At 55.1% G+C, this 19302-nt stretch overlaps 1 protein-coding gene across 3 annotated transcripts; it reads left to right on the plus strand.

The window, feature by feature from the left end:
* The first annotated feature begins 50 nt into the window (after positions 1 to 50).
* Positions 51 to 19104, plus strand: SRPX2 (sushi repeat containing protein X-linked 2). Of its 3 annotated transcripts, XM_053274410.1 has the most exons (12): positions 51 to 1497; positions 3740 to 3839; positions 4207 to 4365; positions 10649 to 10732; positions 11902 to 12093; positions 12551 to 12727; positions 13989 to 14115; positions 15157 to 15284; positions 15510 to 15689; positions 17040 to 17173; positions 17250 to 17371; positions 18234 to 19104. In XM_053274410.1, the coding sequence occupies exons 3-12, from the start codon at positions 4296 to 4298 to the stop codon at positions 18412 to 18414; spliced, it is 1395 nt and encodes a 464-aa protein (XP_053130385.1). In that variant the 5' UTR covers positions 51 to 1497; positions 3740 to 3839; positions 4207 to 4295; the 3' UTR covers positions 18415 to 19104. The 3 variants fall into 3 exon arrangements, with proteins under 3 accessions (XP_053130385.1, XP_053130384.1, XP_053130386.1); XM_053274409.1 differs by lacking the exon at positions 3740 to 3839; XM_053274411.1 differs by lacking the exon at positions 3740 to 3839 and having other exon boundaries at positions 15163 to 15284.
* The last annotated feature ends 198 nt before the right edge of the window (positions 19105 to 19302 follow it).

Consider the following 19302-nt stretch of genomic DNA (forward strand, 5'->3'; position numbering starts at 1 on the left):
CCCCCAGGAATGCCACGATGTGTTCACTTGAAGCCGGGGCGGGGGGGGGGAGGAGGGGGGGGATACAGCTATGAAGTCCAAGTAGGGATTTGAACCTGGGTTTCCCCAAATGTAGTCTGACACTCAAACCACAACACCACATGGCCATGTGATGAGACATCTGTTTTATTCGGGTGTTCACCCACACCAGTTAATCCTTCTGAAAAACACCCATTAAAGCTGATGTGTGAGCGCTGTAAGATATTCCCCTTAGGGGCCGCTGCCAGTCTGTGCAGCCAGTACTGAGCTGGATGGACCAAGGCTCTGACTCAGTATATGGCAGCTTCCTATCACAGGCCAGTCTGCTGACTGTTTTGAAGGGACTGCGAGGAAGTCCGTGGTGACCCCTGTTCCCTCTAACAGGGATTCCCAGATGTTGTTGACTACAACTCCCAGAATCCCCAGCCAAAGGCCACTGCAGCTGGGGATGCTGGGCATTGTAGTCAAAAACATCTGTTAGAGGGAGCAGTGGTGGTGGCACTGCTATAAGTGTTCAGTCTGGAAAGCACCTAGGGGTCTTCCCCAGCCCTGCCGGGAATTGCTGCTAGAGAGTTAAGGTGGGACCCCTCCTTGCATGCAAGCACGCAGATGCTCTTCCAGTGAATTGTGGCCCCATAAGTGTGTACAGCATTGCTGCCTTGATTTAAAAGCTGTGCCTTTTTACTTTGTTGTTGTTCTGTTGCTGCTGTTAATACATCAAGGAAAATGGTCAGGCAAAGATATCTTCCCCAATCATTGTTGGTAGATCTATCCAGAGCAAATACAAGTCAACTGGAAAGTGCAGCTCCTAATTTGCACATGCAGATTATCTGCAAGCCCGTTTGCATAATATGCAAATTAGGTGCCCGGATTTGGAAAGCCCGAATATGGCAGCCCTACTCCTGCCTCCCTGCCCCCGCCAAGGGAAGGAACCTGGACCTGGAGAAGCTGCACTGAGTAATTTCCTGCTGTTTCGGGAGCCGGAGAAGATGACCCCCCCCTCCCCCCGACTGCCCTGACGCCACAGAAGCCTGTGGAGGCGACTCTGCAGAATTGGTTTGCTGACTGAAGTTGTGACTCATGAATGCCTGCAGCCCTCTGGACTGGGCTACTGGGCAGGACTGGGTGGTGTTGCTTTCACCCTGCTTGAGACTTCTGTGTGCTGCCCTGAGCCAGTTCCCGAGGGCGGGGGTCTCCTTCCCTCTTCCCTCCCCATTCTCGCTCGGCTGTCCTTGTGGGCCTCTTAAGCCGGCAATCACCACCCTCCACTCGTTCCTCCTCCTCCTCCTCCTCTCTGAGAAACACACTACGGCTTTGAAGAAACATCTGGCAGCCGCGCATCTGGGCAGCCTTAGCTGAGTCTGGGACCCGTGTAAAGACAAGGAGTTTGTTTTCAGAAGCCTGGAAGAGGAGGGTTCCTTCCTGCAAGGGCAGCGGCGGCGGGGAGCAGGGGCTTGCGGAGCTGCCTCCTCCGGACAGGTAGGAGAACCTGGGTTGGGTTGGGCATCTCTTTGCTTCATCCGCAGTGGGTGGGAGCGATCCGGGGAGACTGAAGGGGCTGCTTGGGTGGGTTACCACCTTCTTTCTGGGCGGGCTCCTCTTTTCTTCGTTAATGTACTTAGAAACGTAGGAAGCTGCCATGTACGGAGTCAGACTCTTGGTCCATCCAGCTCAGTGTTGTCCACACTGACTGGCAGCAGCTCTCCAAGGTTTTGGACAGAGTCTCTCCCAGCCCTACCTGGAGATGCTGCCAGGGATGATCCTGGGATCCTCTGCATGCAGAGCAGATGCTCCACCACTGAGAGAACCTGCTCTTCCAGTGTGCCAAGAATAACTTGTGCGAGAAAGATGGGGAGGGAGAACTGTACAACAACCCTTTGAGGTGGGCTGAGAGTGACTAGCCCAAGGTCACCCCTGAGCTGCACTGCTGGGTGCAGGTGCAGAGGCTGCCTGGTCCTAGCCTGTCACTCTACTGTAGCCTCTGCACCACGGTGCCTCTCCGGTGCCTTTAACAACAGCATGGCTGGCGGAAGGGCAGCTCATTTCCATGCAAGGAGAGACACGCCTGTTGAACTTCTGCCTGGCAGAAGTTAATGTGTTGAATGCATCCACAGGAAAGGGGCAGCCCTTTCCAAATAAAAGCACTCTGCACATGCATAGATTTGATTTGTCTTGTTAAGGAAGCAGGTGGACCGTGGGCGCTCTCGTTGCTGTTAGGCGGTCTTTTTTCACTTCCGCCCACGGATCAGTGTGTGCCAGCCTGTGTTTCTTTGCTGCAGCTTCCTTTCTTATGGTGTGTTTACAGATTTCCTGGTTACCCAACTGCGCTCACCACCCAGCCCACCGGCCTTTCTCTCTCCCTCTCCTGTTCCTATTTGTCACCCTTAGTTCTCTTCACCAGTCTTTCCATTTTATCGACCCAAACAGACCTAGGCAAGTTTAAAATTAGTTTCCCCCTGCCCAACCGCAATGCTTGTTTCATTTCTTCTCTTCACCAGTGCTGGTTGTGAAGGAAAAAATGCAATGAATGGATCCCATAAGGCCGGATTTCTCAAACCTGGGTCCCCGGATGATGTTGGACTACCACTCCCATCAACCCCCTGCTGCAGCGATGGGAGGGAACGATGGAAGTTGTAGGTCAACCCCTGCTGGGGACCCAAATTTGACCTTGGAGGACAAAGCAGCCCTGAAGAAGCCGAATGCTCAGCACTCAAGGAGCACCCAAAATTCTTGTGCAGCTGGAAGTGCCTTTCCCTGGGACGGGCTTTGCCTCCTTCTGGTGGAGGCAGTTCTGCAGGCAGCGTCCCCTGAGCCCCTCTGCCCCTCCCCTGGGCCTCTCCAGCCTGTTCCTCGGTGTTGTGTTGACACACAGACTCTTTTGGCTCAGGTAATATTTGCCCACAGTAGCAAAGGACCAATGAAAGGCCAGCCGAGTGCTGATTCCTGCCTGAGGAACACAGGAAGCTGCTGCCGCCTGAGGCTGAGTCAGGCCATCGGCCCCTCTAGCTCAGCATTGTCTGCACTGACTGGCAGCAGCCCCCCATGTCATGCCCTCGAGCTCCGACAGCGAGGAGGAAGGGGAAGCTGTCGGATTTCCAGCCGAGTCAGGAATGTCTGAAGGGCAGAGCCCGGCTGTCAGCGTTCCTAGGACAGCTGCAGTGAATCCAGCTGATGATTTAGAACAGGCTCAGCAGCCTGAGTCAACAGAAAGCGTGAGGAACCAATCAGAGGGTGAACTAGACATTGGGACACCACTGACACCGCAACAACGCAGGTGTTCTAAATGCAGGACACAATTAGAAGCCGTTAGGAGGAGCAAAGGGCTATTGTTGAAGGCCGACAAGCCGTGAATTCCTACCAGCTGGGAGCTCTCGGCTTGCTCCATAAATTACAGCTCCAAACTCCGACTCATTGCTGAGATTCAACGTTCGTCGTGCAGCCGAGCCGAGAACTTCCCTGGCCTTGGGCCAGACCTTGACACCCCAGGATTTCAGACAGGCGTACTTCGGCCCAGCCTCTGTCTCCTCACACTCCTTGCAAGAAGCATGAGCGGAGAAGAGGAGGCTGCCTGCATCTCCCCCCCACCCCCACCTTCCCACCACCTTCGGAGCTTGCACAGATTGGCTTTGAAGGGGGGCTGTTAGCATTTGGCACCCAGCCCCCCCCTCAGGTGCCACAGGCCCTCAAACCGCTCCTAAGAGTACCCCTTGCTTCTCCGCAGGTGTGGGGCGGGGTCTGGTGCCCTCCTGCCCCCCAAGGTCAGCCAGCCCCCCTGTGCCAGCCCCTCTAGGAAGATTCTGGCACACAGACCGTTGCAGCAGGTACCCCAAGATCTCTGGGTCAAGGTCCCTTTTCTCCCTCTCCCCCCCCCCCACCTGGTTTTTAAATGTGCATCTCACAGCAGACCAGGAAATCAACAACACCTGAACATTTCAAACATTAAAACTTTGGATTCCATGGGGGAAACCTGCTGAAACTTGGGAGGGTTGTAAGGTGTCCTTTCAGCTGGCCCACGATAAAGCGTTTGATCAGCAGACTTAAAATAATATCTCGGTTGACTTAGATGCCTACGCCTTTTCGTGTTCAAAGGTTGACAGCGAGGGGGGGGCGGTGTGGAGTGGGTCCAGGGGAGGTTGCCTCGCTGCTCCCTCTGGTTAGCCAGCTGCCTTTTCATCTCGTTCTTCTCAGCCTGCCTTGCAGCCTGTCCTGGATTATCGGTGGTGGCCACCATCTCTCCGTACTACGCAGCCAGCTGGGAATCCCCTGCACACACTAGGATGCCTCAGCGAGCCTCTCCCCTTCTGCTGTTTCTCTGGGCCAAAGTGGTGTCCTCCACGTGGTATGAAGGTAAGCACTGACTGCCTCATGCATACACACACCCAAAGAACAAATAACCTTGGCTAGCCATCTTTTTTCTGGTAGAGTTCTTCTGCCTTTCAGAACTGGCTGCCATCCAAAAATCCAACAAGTATTGCCTCTGCAAGCCACCTAATGGCACGGCGGGGAAATGACTTGACTAGCAAGCAAGAGGTTGCTGGTTCGAATCCCCACTGGTATGTTTCCCAGACTATGGGAAACAGCTATATCGGGCAGCAGCGATATAGGAAGATGCTGAAAGGCATCATCTCATACTGTGCAGGAGGAGGCCATGGTCAACCCCTCCTGCATTCTTCCAAAGACAACCACAGGAAGGCTCTGTGGGCGCCAGGAGTCGACACCGACTCAACGGCACAAATTTATCTTTATAGCATCTGCACGCCAGGCCAAACCAGGGGCGATCCTGGTATTGCAGCTCCTGAGGGAAGGCGGCACCAAACACTGCTTTGCTCCACAACCTTGGTGGGGGCCAGCCCCCTTCCAAAACGGGCCTTTGCCAGCCTTGAAAGGGGGGGGGAGAAGGCAAGGGCCCAGGAAGCCTCCTCTTCTCCCCTCGTGCCTCTTGCAAGCTTTGCAAGGACTCATCCCCTAAGGGGAATACCTTGTAGGGGTGTGCACGAATGGTCTGTCGCTGAACTGGTTCATGTCAAACTGAGCCGGTTCAGAGGTTTGATTGTGGAGTGGACCAAACCAAGCCCGGTTCGGGGGGGGGGCAGCAAGAGAGGTGCTTAAAGGGTCTGCTCCTTTAGCAAGCCGCCCACTCGGTCCACGTATGCTATTCGAATTCAAGCTGAACCGCGATTTTTGATTCGTGCACACCCCTAATACCTTGCAGCAGACAGCCCTCACCTGTAGTCTCTCATCCAAATGCAGACCAGTGTGAACCCTGCTGAGCAAAGGGGGAAATGCATGCCCTCTGCCCAACTGGATACAGCCTGCAAGCCATTGCAGGCAATAAGTGGCCTCTGCCGTGCTGGGGGTTCGGGAGGGGAGGCGAACAAGACCGCTCTGGCTTGGGACGGTGTCCCGAGAGGAGTGAATCCCTCGCCTCCCCCTCGTGGCCGCAACAGCAGAAGCTAAACTTTTCCACATGCCCTGTCTCTGACTGGCGGGGAGGACGCTTGGCAACAGCTGGCTTGTCTGGAATAGTTACAGACGGTAAGCAGAGAAAAAGCCGCTTTCCTCCCTTAGCTAGGCTGCCGCGTTCCAGTTCTGTGACTTGTGCGTTATATTAAAACCCCATTCATTGCCTGGTCATTGCTCAGCAAACAAATGCTTTCAGGATACACAGTTCTTTGGAAGCTTCCTGGAAACCTCGCAACAGATGTACTTGGCCGGATTAGCCCAAGGCTCAGGAGGTCTTTTCTGTATATGGTGGCACACTTCCTTCTTCTGGAAAGCCTCCTGCGTCTTAAATAGCTGCTTGGCAGCTTTTCAACAGGTGCAGCTTCTCCCATCCCTGAAACTCCAGGCCAGGAACAGCCTCACTGCCTGCGTTCCTGCCTGTCACGATCTGTTAACAGTGACGGTGACTCTTTGCATGTTTTCTTCTTCCGTCCACTCTTACTCCTTATCAGAAGCACCACAATTTTCATCCCGTGTTCAAAATGCTCTCCCAAAACTAGCTCGAGACCTTTGTACTGGTGCTCACGCCATCCAAAATGATAGTGCTGATCCCAAGGACAAGTGGTAGGCCAAGGAACAGCTCCAAGGAGCCTGTCCACATCTTCAGGAGTCACAAATGGAAACTGATCCCTTCTAACTGAACCAGAGGAGATACTGGACACCTCTGCAGTTGACCCCACCATAACCAAGGAGTCCAAGTTGGCTTGAATGTGAGAGATTTTATCCTGAAAAAAGTATGAACTGTAGGGGAAAGAAACGGTATGGATTTTGACATTCCATCTTGGAGACGGGATGGCACAGCATCCCCTATTTATGGTCCCAGGAGCTGGAACCACCGTGGCCAAGAAGGCTGATTCAGCCCTTTCCTCTAGGAAGTGCAAAGACAGACAGCCAACTTTCCCTTGAGGCTGGGGGCCTGAGGCTGGAGGCAGCAACTGTTGCGAGAGCGGAAGGTAGACCATGCCAGAAATCTTACGTGATGTTCACACTCCCCTGGGGGTCCTGGCTGTGACCACTGTTTCTTGATCTCTGAAGTACCTCCTAATTTCGGGGAGAGAAATAAGTGCTGCTCGGCTTTCTGGTGGGTTTCTCCTCCCACTGCCCAAGGCCCTTCTTCCCTCAGACTCCGCTGCTACTCCCCACGGAGTCCTCCCCAATCAGTCTAACCCTTTTCTGCAGTAGTGCTGCCAAATTCCCAGTTTGGGGGATGTTCTCCCGCTCTGGGTAGGCTTCCAAATCTCACAAAACGTTACTCTAGCCAACAGAGCGTGAGTGAGTGAGTGTGAGCGTGCACACACAGACACACACAGGCAAAGAAGATGCACAGGTGTGTGTGGTAGCGGCACATGCTGTGCGCACAAACTACTTTCCCATCTTGCCCTCCAGCTTGGAGTTTTCCTTTTAAAAACCCCTTCTGGCCTCTCGGGATCAAACTGGACATTACTTTAGCACGCAAGTCAGCCCAATGTGCCTGGTATGGTTCAGTATAGAGCTGAGCCTGGGCTGGCCCCCTCAGAATTAGGACTGTGCACATACACCTCTACCCCATGGCTGCTCTTTGCCTTGGAAAAATGAGCCGCCCCCCACCGCCACCAGGGCAAAGAGCAGCCACGCAGGAGTGGGAGGAGATCCACCGTGGGGCTGTGGCCGGAACAGAAGGTTCAAGCCTTCCACCCTGCAGTCCTGACACGCAGGTGCTGTTTACTAAGTAAAAACCTGCCCCCTCGTCCCAATCCCACACGTAAAGCCATCCAGTGCATTCCCATCCAGTGTGCTGTTCTGATTCACTCCAAGTCAGCTCCAAGAGCAGGGAATCTAAACTCCCCCCTTTGGGGAAGGAGGCACCTCCTTTCCAGAGCGCTATGGGGCAAGTCAGCATGGGGAGTTTAGAGCTTCAGCTTTTGTGACTTGAGTCACCCATAATGCAACAGTATATAATGCCAACAGTTGAGGTTTCCAGCAGACCTTGAAGGCAGAGGAGGCAACAAGCTTGTTCTTCTCTCCAAAAGGAGCTGCCAAGGAAGGAAACACAACAAGGAAATAACAAGAAAACAAAGGGAAAAGGAGAAGCTAAGTTTGTTAGGGCTGGTAATTTTCTAGGGTGATCGAAGTGTATAAAATTATGCATGGAGTGGAGAGAGTGGACAGAGAGAAATTTTCCTCCCTCTCTCACCACACTAGAACCAGGGGTCATCCCAGAAAATGGCGGCTGGGAAATTGAGGACCGACAAGAGGAAGTGCTTTTTCACACAGTGCATCATTAATCTATGGAATTCTTTGCCATGGGATGTGGTGATGGCCACCAGCTTGGATGGATTAAAAAAGGGCTTAGAGAAATTCATGGAGGACAGGTCTATCCACGGCTACTAGTCTGGTGGCTGTGGGCCACCTCCAGCCTCAGAGGCAAGATGCCTCTGAATTCCAGCTGCAGGAGAGCAACAGCAGGAGAAGGGGCATGCACCTAACTCTTGCTTGTAGTCTCCCCAGAGGCATCTGGTGGGCCACTGTGTGAAACAGGATGCTGGACTGGATGGGGCTTCTTGGGCCTGATCCAGCAGGGCTGTTCTTAAGTTCTTAACAGGAGGGTAAGTAAATAAATTGTGCAATGGTGTTGCCACCGCCAAAAAAAGGAGAGAGAGAGCTCTCAGAAGGGCCAGTGTGGCTTCCGGCCTGCCCTGACTCTCAGTGTGCCTCAGGAGGGAAACGGCTGGGAACCATTGGCTCAAAGCGGCCTTGAGTGCGACCTTTGGGAATGAGGTTCTGCTCTCCACCAGAGCAATGGAAACATCTGGCGTGTTGCTTAACAGACATGTGGGTTCAGGGCTACGGCTGGAATTCTGTTCAGGTCTGGAGACTAAAATTAGGGAAAGAGATGGGCACACTCCCGAGCCAGGAGGATTCAGGGAAGCGCCAGGCAGTGGAGAAAACGAACGGTGCCCTCTGGAATGAAAGGGAAGCCCGTGGAAAGGGGGCTTCGTGCTGCTGGAATGCTACCAGGGAGCTCTCCTTCCCCCCTCTTTCATTTGGGAGCCAAGTTCATTTACTGCCTTTCACCGCAGAAGCTATTTCTGTCTCCATCCGTGCACGCTCCGCTCCACTGCTTTTCGTAGAAACACCAGAGGAGCTGGTCTCGTGTCTAGAGGGAGGCACCATCCACAGGCAGGACTCTTCAGAGGGGTCTCGTGTGCACATTCACATAGGAAAGTGAAAATGGAACGTATGCCCATAATTATGCCCATAATGTTTCCAGGGATCATCATTCTACACATATCACCCCAGATTCCTCTTAGACCCTGCTCTGGAAAAGAAATACAAATACTTCATGCCAAGACCAGTTTTCCACATGTAGGTTCCCAAAGGATCTCTTTAAAAAGAGAGCTCATAAATGCCAAACATTACGTCATAGTAAACATGGGAGGCTGCCATGCGGGGTCAGACGATTGGTCTGTCTAGCTCAGTTTTCCGTACTCTGACTGGAAGCAGCTCTCAGGGGTCTAAGGCAGACATCTTTCTTCGCACTGGCCTTAGATTCTTTTACAAGAAAAGATGCCCAGGATTCAAACCTGGGACCATCTGCATGCAAAACGTAGCTTCCATAGTCCAGAAGCCACAACTGGCAGCTTGGACATGCCCCGTAGACACAGATTCTTTAGAAGAAAGAATCCTTGGTTCCTTGGGAGATGTGCCCCAGCCCTTCCTAGCTTGGCTTGGGAGTGGAGGAGCCCCTAGACACAGCAGCCCCTCTCCCTCCCTTTTCGGTTTTACTTGCTGGGCACTGCCTCTTGGTGTCCGTCTGCAGCTCTAGAGCACACCTGGGGTTCCCAACCAGCTGCCATTGGACGACAACTCCCATCAGCTCCCCCCCGATCCACCTTCTTTCTGTGGGTGATGGGAGTTGTAGTCCAGCAACATCTGGAGCCCGAGTTTGGGGCACCGCAGCTCTAGAGTCAAGACGCTTCCTTCCCTGCTCAATAGTTTGTGTGAATGTATGAGTCCAGCCCTTCGGCCATCCAGTTCAGCACTGCCTACACTGGCTGGCAGCAGTTGCCTGAGATCGCAGACAGGGATCTTTCATCTCGGGGATGCCAGGGAGTCGGACGGAACCTGGGACTCACTGCAGACCCCGCAGGCAGGCACCCCAGCCCTGTGCTGCAGCTGGAGACCCAAGAGAGCGCCTGGCAAGCGGAAGGACTCTTGCTCCCCTCCCCTGGGTCTTCAGCTATTATTAAGCGCCAGTGCAGGATGCCCCACGCTGGCCCTGCAGCAGCTGTTGGGCAGCCGTTCCCAGCAGCCCCAGCAAGGGTTCAGCTGGTCCTAATGAAGACGCCGCCTTGCTTTGGCTTTGGGGTGTCTTGGCTTCCTAATGGCCTGGCAGGGCTACCTGCAGTGTGTTTTCCACCCAAGTGCCTTTGTGTCCATGGTAACAACATATCTGTCTGTCTGTCTTTCTTTCTGTCTTTCTTTCTTTCAAGGTGAAGCAAAGGTGGTGATGATGATGCTACAGGAATGTGTTGGGGGGCTGTAATTTTTGCCCCCAGTTCATTAGCAGAGCACTAAAGAAGCCCCTGACTCCAGTTACAGAGTCGAATGCAGAGTTCAGTTGTTGCAGCTATTTAGAGAAGATTCATGGAGATTCTTGTAGAACTAAATACTAAGTAGATTTACTGGTGAAGTACACTTTGGATAGGAAAGACCTAACCCTGATCTATAGAACTACTTCGTGAATAGGTTGGGAGAGGGGGAGAGAGAGGTTTGCATCTGCTCTCTAAGAGGAAAGGAAGGGATTCGGACTCTCAACAGGAAATACCTGTAGAGTCCAACCAGGGGTCATAGAGTAGAGACAGGGAGAACACTTAGGGAGACCCTTACTCACTGTCTCTACTCCCTATGCCCCCAGTGGTCATTAGGGTAGTTGGTGCAAAAGGTCGATGCACTGGAACTCCATCTCCAACAGAATGGGTACCAGAAAGGCAGGTCTGTCCATGGTCGAAAGGACCACTGGCACCCCTGCACACCCACCGCAGCATGTCCCATAACGTGGGACTCTGCCCTGAGTCAGAAAGGGAGGGGAGTATGTTGGGTCTGCAAGTAGCTGAGGCACTGCCTGTTCTTCTCTCCCTTGTGTCAGGGTCGGGCTACGCGGCTGCAGAAGGGCAAACCAACGAAGTGCCTGTTGAGGAGACCCGCCATGATCCTGCCCCGGAATATCGAGGTGAGGGTTTCAGAAGACCCATGGCCCAGTCAGAGAGCGTTGTGAAGACAACGTTGAACTTTGCCAGTGGTTCCCATGGGGTCTCTTCCAAGGCCAGCTGTGCCCAGATCATAGCACAGGGGTTCTCAAACCTGACCACCACCACCCAGATGTTGCTGGACTACAACTGGGGAAGATGGGAGTTGTAGTCCAACGCAGCTGGGGACACAAGGTCAAGAACTGTGAGCTGCCCAGAGAGGTAAGTTTTGGGCAGGGTATAAATATCTCAGGCAAATGAATAAAGAACACTTGTCCTAGCATATCTTCACAGATGAAAATAGGAAGAGGCTTGTAACGCCCTCGGCCAGGACCGCAACAGCTTCGGCCCTCCAGCTGTGGTTGGACTGCAGCTCCCATCACCCCTCGCCATTGGCCACTGTGGCTGGGGATAATGGGAGTTGTAGTAAGTTGTGTAGCTGAAGGAACTGGAACTTGCCTGGAGAAGAGAAGAGCATGGCACCCATCCGTTGGTGGGCACTATCGTGGATTAAAACACGACACACACAAGTCCTACCCTTGGGCTGGCAAACTAAGGCCATTAATTAGTGAATAGTCAGTTACTAATATGCACAAGTTGCTGGGCAGCCGTTGTGTGCATTCTTACCTCCCTGGCCAGTGCGGAGAAAACCGGCCGTAGGGTCCAGCGGGGACGGCCAGCAACTCCTGGCAAATAACCGGTATTAACAGACCCAATTAGTCAAGGCGGACGCAGTTTGTTGTGGCTGCTGAATGCAAAGCAACTGTGCGGAAACGCGTAATTGGGGGCAGCTGGTGGGGAGGAGCATCGCTGGGACGGAATCTGAGCCAACGCTGAGCTCCTGCTCTCAGTGCCTGAAACGTGTTGAGAAATCACCCTGCAAATGATTCTGTTGAACATGTGCAGAGTGCTTTCCCACACAACTGGACGGCTGCATCTAGACCCCCTACCATTCGTGGCTTCCGTCTCTGGCATTTCCGGGCAGAGCTGGGAAGGACCCTGCCTGAAACCCCAGCCAGTTGCTGCCAGTCCGTGCAGACAGTACTGAGCAAGAAGAGCCAACGGTCTGACTCGGCATAAGGCGGCTGTGAGTTTTCAGGTGGCCCTTCAGGTCCTCTGGTGCTGACGCGGCTCTTCCTCCCCTCCTCTCTAGTCCCCCAGTGGTGTTACCTCTTAAACGTGAACCACGGGGAAGCGGCCTGCTACTCCCCCCGGGGAGGCAACTACCGCAGCAGCCTGGGCACCCGCTGCGAGCTCTCCTGTGACCGTGGCTACCGCTTGATCGGCCAGAGGTCCGTCCAGTGCTTGCTGAGTCGCCGCTGGTCTGGGACCGCCTACTGCCGACGTAAGTGTCCGCGGCCCTTGTGGGCTGAACCAGCTTCTCTTCCGGGGGGGGGGCACCTGCTTCCTGGGCAGAAGGTCCCAAGCAGGTAGGCCTGGGAGAGACCCCTGCCTGCCTGCAACCCTGGAGAGCTGTTTCTGCTGCTGCTGCTGCTGCTGCTGCTGCTGCTGCTGCTGCTGCTGCCAGTCAGTGCAGACGACTCTGAGCGAGACGGACCAGTAGCCGGACTCCGTATGAGGCAGCTTCCTATATACAACCTTCAGCAGGCTTTTGGAGATGGGGCCGCAGTTCATGGCGGGGCATCTGCTTTCCGTGAGGGCCCAGGCGTTCCCATCCTTGGGCCACCATATGTGTTGCTGGACTACAACCCCCCCGCCTCCCTTGCCTACGTTGGCCAGATGCTGGAGTCTGTGCTTCCAGGTGAGGGCGGGAGACTTCTCAATCCCTCCTTTGCCTGCAGAGGTCCGGTGCCACGCACTAGCCACCGTCCATCACGGCGCCTTCCAGTGTTCGAACGGAGTGAAGCTCGACTCCCACTGCGACTACAGCTGCCGTCCCGGCTACCACCTGGAGGGCGACCGCAGCCGCGTGTGCCTGGAAGATGGGCACTGGAGTGGCGGCGAGCCAATCTGTGTAGGTAAAGTCTCACCCTCCCCAGGGCCAGCCGTAGCCTCTTGGCTGCCGGAGTTCAAAGGAGGTGCTGCGTCCCCAACACACGACAGTCCAGAGTTGCCACAGTCAAGCCTCCCAAATCCGGCGGCCTGATTTGCATACTATGCAAATTATGCGGCAGCTCATTTGCATTCTGTGTGTTTGACGGATGTGTATGCTTTCCTCTCCTTCTCTGCCCTCCCATGTGATCGGATCCAGAGTAAAATCTGGGCAGCACATTTGAAATTCGTGTAAATTGGCCACCTTCTGCTTGTTAGTCAAGCATTTCCCCGCTGCACCACTTAAGGTGTTTCATGCTAGGGTTGCCATATTCAAGCTTCCCAAATCCGGCGGCCTAATTTGCATACTATGCAAATTATACTATGCAAATTATGTGGCAGCTCATTTGCATTTTATTTATTTATTTATTTATTTATTTGACAGATTTGTATACTTTCCTCTTCTTCTCTGCCCTCCCATGTGATCGGATCCAGAGTAAAATCCGGGCAGCACATTTGAAATTCGTGTGAATTGGGGTGGAATTTAGCAGCCGGGTGGAGGAGCCAAAATCCGGGGGCTGCCCTAAATTCGGGGGGACAGGGCACCCTATTTCATACCCACCATTCAGATATTTCAAACAAGCGCTTGCTAGGTCGTCCCTCTCACCATGCTGAGCTTATTCTGGATATGTGACGACAAACAGCGATGGTTCCGGATGAAGAAAGACTCCGCTTGGAAGTGGAACTTCTTTTCCCTTATCCACTCCCCACCCCTGCGATGTAGTGCTCCTCCGTGGCGGAATTCTGCAGTGCCATCTGCTGGCCAGTTGCTGCCAAGTATTTTTAAGGTCCTCTGAAAAGTGTCCGTTCCCATCACGGAATGGCAGCAGGATTGCCTCTATGGATTCCCAGATGATGTCCACCACAGCTCCCAGAATCCCCAGCTGCAATGGCTTTAGCTTGAGATTTCTGGGAGTTGTAGTCAACAACATCTGGGAGTCCCTGCTAGAAGGAACGCTGAGTGTCAGCCCATGGAGAGCGGTTGGTGCTGCAAAATTGTGCCAGGGAGAAGTAGTACACCGTGTGGATGGCCAGGCCCCGGCGGGGTTGGACTTGTTTCCACGTGAACCCTTTCTCCATCCGGAGACCTCCCCGGGCTAGAGTGACTTGCCGGTCTGACTTGGGGTGTCCGTTCTCCCGGCCACCTTGCTGCTTCTCATGGGGTTCCTTTCCCTTCTACTCGAGCAGATTTAGAGCCTCCCAAACTCCAGTGTCCTGAGTCACGAGAGCGGCTAGCAGAGCCCGGCAAGCTGACGGCCACCGTGTTCTGGGATCCGCCGCGGGCAAAGGACTCTGCCGATGGTGTCATCAGACAGTGAGTTGGGGGGGCACCGGGAGAACCTGGCTCCATGCAAGGAGGACGGCATGTGGGGCCCAGCCCAGCCTAGAGGCGGCTGCTGCAGAATGATATACAAATCTCTCGTCCATTTTATTATTAATTAATTAATTAAGACTGCTTTTCAACAAAACTGTTCTCAAAGTGGTTTATATGAAAAGGAAAATAGACAGATAATGCCCACGCCCCAAAAGGGCTCCCCAGGCAAAAAGAAACACAAGGGAGGCCCCAGCAACAGCGTCTGGGAAAGGCGAGGCTGGGATGCTAAAGTGGCTCTCGCCTCCCTCGCTACAAGAGCCACCCCGGGATGAGGCCGCAGCTCAGGGGCATGCAGGAGGTCCCGGGTTCAGCCCCTGCCGGCAGCATCATCTCCAGGCAGGGCCGGGACTCCTGCCTGGAACCCGGGAGAGCTGCTGCCGGTCAGAGTAGGCAGTCCTGAGCCAGATGGACCCAGGGTCTGACTCTGTATCAGGCAGCTTCCCGTGTTCCATTTTAAAAGGTGCCCCCACTTTGCCCCGTTAGCTGGGGTTATCCCCCCTCTTCTCTCTCTGTCCTCATGTCCCAGCGGATCCCCGTCTGTGCCCTTCCCTCGTCCCCCTGCTCTCTGGGGGGTGACTCTGCCCTCCTCCCTGGCTGCCGCTTGTGCCTGCAGCCCCCTCCGTGATGGCACCTCTTAATTCTTCTGAGCCCCTCCTCAGAACCCACCTCTTCCATTAGTTCAGCTCCAGACCGTAGCCGGGGTTCCCCACCCTGGTGGTCCTCAGATGCCGCGGGAATGATAGTTGTCGTCTGACATCAGCTGGGGGCCACCAGGGTGGGGGACCCAGTCAGGGCACCTAAGGCAGTCCCCCCCCACACAACACCCCTGCCTCTATCCCTGCTTCTGCTGGGTCTCTTTTAGCGAGTAAGCCCCCTGGGGCAGAGAGAGAGAGAGAGAGGCCTTTGTAAAGCCCCTTGCAGACGGGTGGCAGGGCGTGGGTAAGAGTAAAAACCCTCCTGACCTGGCTCTCTGTCTCTCAGGCCCAGAATTATGCTCCGGGGCCCGGAACCAGGGTCCGAGTTTGCCGAAGGAGAGCACCTCGTCCGCTACGTCGTCTACGACCAGGCGTACAACCGAGCCAGCTGCAAGTTCTTTGTTCGGGTCCAAGGTAAGGCCGGGGGCGCAGGCTCTTTGTCAGGGCCAGACTCAACCCAGCGGGCAGCCACAGGGGTTTTATGCACCCCTACCCCATTCACACACAGAGGCAGCAGGAGGGGTCCCGCCAGCGGTCGCTGGGGCTGATGGGAGTTGCCGTCCATCATCCTCCGGGGACCCGTTTGCGTTCCTCTGACCCCAGCTGTGGGCTCCGGGCCTCTTCTTCTCCCGCTTGCAGTGAGCCGCTGCCCCCTCCTGAAGCCCCCCGAGCACGGCTACCTCAGCTGCAGCTCGGCAGGCAACAACTACGGGGCAACCTGCGAGTACCAGTGCGACGGAGGCTACGAGCGCCAGGGGGCCCCCTTGCGGGTGTGCCAGTCCAACCGGCAGTGGTCCGGCACCCAGCCCACCTGCACACGTGAGTGTTTGCACAAGAGGAGGAGGAGGAGGGGGGGGTCTTGTGTCGACAGGCAGTAGGAAGAGCATCCGTGGGGGGCAGGTGATGCCCTTTTGAGCAGGCCATCGGGGAGAGGCAAAACGGTCAAATTCAGTTGTTGCAGAGGAACAGAGGAAGCTGCCAGACGGAGTCAGACCTGTGGCTCATTTAGCTCCCTACCGTCTACACTGACAGGCAGCAGCTCTCCAAGGCTTCAGGCAGGAGTCTCTCTCAGCCCAACCTAGGTGCTTTCCAGATTGCACACAGTGTCACAACGGATCCCTTCAGTGTGCTTCCACACAGCCTGTGCTGTCAGCAAGATGGCGTTCCCATTTCCAATGCCTTATTTCGGGTTTTGTTGCTGCGTTGTAGCCCCATAACATCACATATATGTCACAGAAAAGTAGCTGTATTTCCCAGTTGTATCTTACTACTTCAACAAATATTTCTATACCACTCTTCAACCAAAGTTTTCAAAGCAGTTGACATAGAAAAATAACTAATACATAAATAAGATGGCCCCCTGCCCTGTCCCCAAAGGGCTCATAATCTGAAAAGGAACACAAGGCAGACCCCAGCAAGAGCCACTGGAGGGTTGCTGTGCTGGGGCTGGAGAGGGCCAGTTGCTCTACCCCTGCTCCATAAAGAGAATCGCCGCTTTAAAGGGTGCCTCTTTGCTCAGTTAACACAGGGGTGAACTTGCAATGGAATTCAACTGCGATCTGAATTCGGCACAGAAAACGTTGCAGTTTACACCACGTTTTGCGCTGTAAGGCTTGCTCTCTGGAAACCACCCAGGAGATGCTGCCAGGGGTTGAACCTGGGACCTTCTGATCGCAAAGCAAGGGCTCTCTGCTGCTGAGCTCCAGCAGTGGGAAGCCGGGAAGAACGTCTCCTTTCTGGTGCCTCGTGGGTCAGGTCGGCTTCCAAAGTGGCGAGGTTAAGTTCAGCTCGGTGTGCACGGTCATGAGTATTTACTCACTGCTTTTCACTCAAAGTTCTCGAAACAGCTTGCTTAAGAAAACAAGTAATAAATGGCTGGTCCCCCGTCCCCCGGGGGCTCGTAGTCTTGCCTTGCAAAGCGCCGAGAGGCTTCTTTGGGCCAGATGTAAACGCGAGCAATGAGGAACATGACAGGGTAGACACACCCCCAGCAGCCGCTGGAGAGATGCTCTGCTGGGGTTGCAAAGGCCCCGCAGCCCTTGCAGAACTACAACTCCCATCACTCCGAGCCACAGCCTGTTATTGCTGGGACTGATGGGGCTTGTAGTTCAACAGCAGCCGGAGGGCTGAGGCCGCCCCGCGCTGCCCTGTGCTGTCCTCTCGCCCTAGCCATGAAGATCAACGTGGACGTGAGCTCTGCGGCCGGCCTGCTGGACCAGTTCTACGAGAAGCGGCGGCTGCTGGTGGTCTCTGCCCCCGACCCCTCCGACCGCTACTACAAGATGCAGAACGCCATGCTGCAGGTGAGCCTCCCGCCCCCCCAGCAGCCCACCCTGAGCCGAGGGCTCCTCTCACCAGCCGTCTTCCTTTGCACCCTAGCAAGCGACCTGCGGGCTGGACTTGCGCCACGTCTCGGTCATCGAGCTGGTGGGGCTGCCTCCTCACGAGGTGGGCCGGATCCGTGAACACCGGCTGTCGGACAACATCATCGAAGGGCTGAGGTTAGTGGCAGCAGGCTGGGAGGAGGCGGGGCAGGGCTCATCCTGCAGCAGCGAAGGAGAGCCGACTCACGGCCGGGGGCATCCCCAGCCCTGCTCAGGCATGGATGCACAGCATTTGTGCGAATGGCTGTTCCTGGCTACAGATCCCCCTGAAATAATGCTGGACCTGTGTCCAGCCTGACGTGTGAATGATTGGCCTGTGTACACCAAGCCGAGGTGGCGCAGCAGGGAAGTAACTGGCCTAGGGAGCAAGAGGTTGCTAGTTCGAACCCAGACTGTGGGCAGCAGCAATCGAGGAAGAGGCTGGAAGGCATCATCTCATTCTGCCCGCCAGGAGATGGCCGTGGTCAGCCCCTCCTGTGTTCTCCCAAAGACAACCTCAGGCCTCTGTGGGCGCCAGGAGTCAACACGGGCTGGACGGCACGACTTTACCGTTACACCGCACCCAGATCGTAGGGGCGCAGGGCATTGTGTGTGAATAGGGCTAGTGGGCTTCACAGCTGACCACTGGCCAGTCCTCATGAGGGTGGGTGGGTTGACAAAGAAAAAAAATAAGCAATTTGAACTAAAAACAATTTTGAAATACACTTAAGAGCTGAATGTGTAGCTAGAATCTTGCCTCACAGGATGCCCTGTGAAAAGCATGGCCAGAATCCTGGGTTCTCTCTCTGCGAGGGGATTCTCCCTTGCTGAGGTGGGGGCCTCCTGTGGGCGCCCCCCCCCATCATCCCTGAGTAGGGCTAGCAGTGCAAAGCATGGATTTCGCTTCCGCCCCCGTTCTCCCCCCATCCCCGAAGCACGATGCCCCACATTAGCTCTGGCAGGAGACGGCCCGTTGCCTCTCGTCTTCCCTGTTCTGCAGGCAGTTCCTGCACGTCACTCGGTCCCGCTTCAACATGGTGCTGGTGGACAAGGAAGGCATGGACCGCGAGCGCTACATCCAGCCCGTGACCCCGGAGGAGCTCTTCTCCTTCATCGATACCTACCTGCTCAGCGGCCAGGAGCAACTCCAGCGGGAACAGAACAGCGACACGTGCGAGTGATCGGGGCTGCTCCCTGCAGAGGGGCAACGGGGACCCTCCGAGGGCCCAGCCTCCCCAGAGAGAGGCAGGCTTCCCCTCTCTGCATTATACCTTTCGTGGGCGAGAGGAGGAAAGGCTGGGTTTGATCCTGAGGGACAGCAGCGCCTGCCTCGCCCGGCCTTGGAGGCCTCCAGAGATGGCCGTAGCACTGAGACTATTTCTTCTCCCCGCCCGCCCCCCCCCCATGAACAAAAGCCAAATGCCACCCATTGTTCCTGCGGTGATTGTTCAGGAAGGAGAGTGGTCCTGCTTCTGTTCTGCTCGCCCACTTCCTATATTCCAGGAGTACATTCCCCGTTGAGAGGACCATAGTCAAGAAGGGGCAGCGGAATACCCCCGAATCCTCCTCCTCCTCCTCCGGTGTTCTCCAGGTCGCATGTTACCTTCATCCAAGGCACGGAGTCTTGCTCCAGTTACGCTCCCGGTTTCTGCAGTGGAGGAGGAGGAGACCTTCTCTCTCTCTCTCTCTCTCAAGAGAAGTACCTACTTGTTCTCCCGCAAAGCTTAATTCCTTTCATCACCTAAATGAACCAACCAGCCCCCCTGTGCAGCTTTGAAGCCCTCGTCGTTTGAGAGGAGAATCACTCCGGCCAGTGAGGGGGGGAAGGCTTTTCCTACCAATAAAATAAGTGGAGCCGTGCTTTCCAGAAAGGTGTCTGGCGAGGCTTTTGTGGGAGGGGAGAGGCCTTCCAAAGGAACAGGGAAAGGGCTCAACACCACTCGGCCCGTTGCTAGGTAAGATGACCCAGCAGGTGTGCTTCCCTTCGCTCCCATTCGTCAGTGGGGGGTCACTATTTCAGCCTCCAGCTGTTAGGGCACAACTCCTGTCACCCCTGACTGTTGGCCACT

Source organism: Hemicordylus capensis, chromosome 11 (assembly GCF_027244095.1).
Source record: "Hemicordylus capensis ecotype Gifberg chromosome 11, rHemCap1.1.pri, whole genome shotgun sequence".
In the NCBI taxonomy this organism is placed as follows: domain Eukaryota; kingdom Metazoa; phylum Chordata; class Lepidosauria; order Squamata; family Cordylidae; genus Hemicordylus; species Hemicordylus capensis.

Bases quoted from the DNA above. Each gene is read 5' to 3' on its own strand.
- SRPX2 (XM_053274410.1), top strand. From the start codon at position 4,296: ATGCCTCAGCGAGCCTCTCCCCTTCTGCTGTTTCTCTGGGCCAAAGTG. The intron at 12,728-13,988 runs GTAAAGTCTCAC...CTACTCGAGCAG, and splicing joins CGGCGAGCCAATCTGTGTAG to ATTTAGAGCCTCCCAAACTC. The intron at 15,690-17,039 runs GTGAGTGTTTGC...CTCTCGCCCTAG, and splicing joins CACCCAGCCCACCTGCACAC to CCATGAAGATCAACGTGGAC.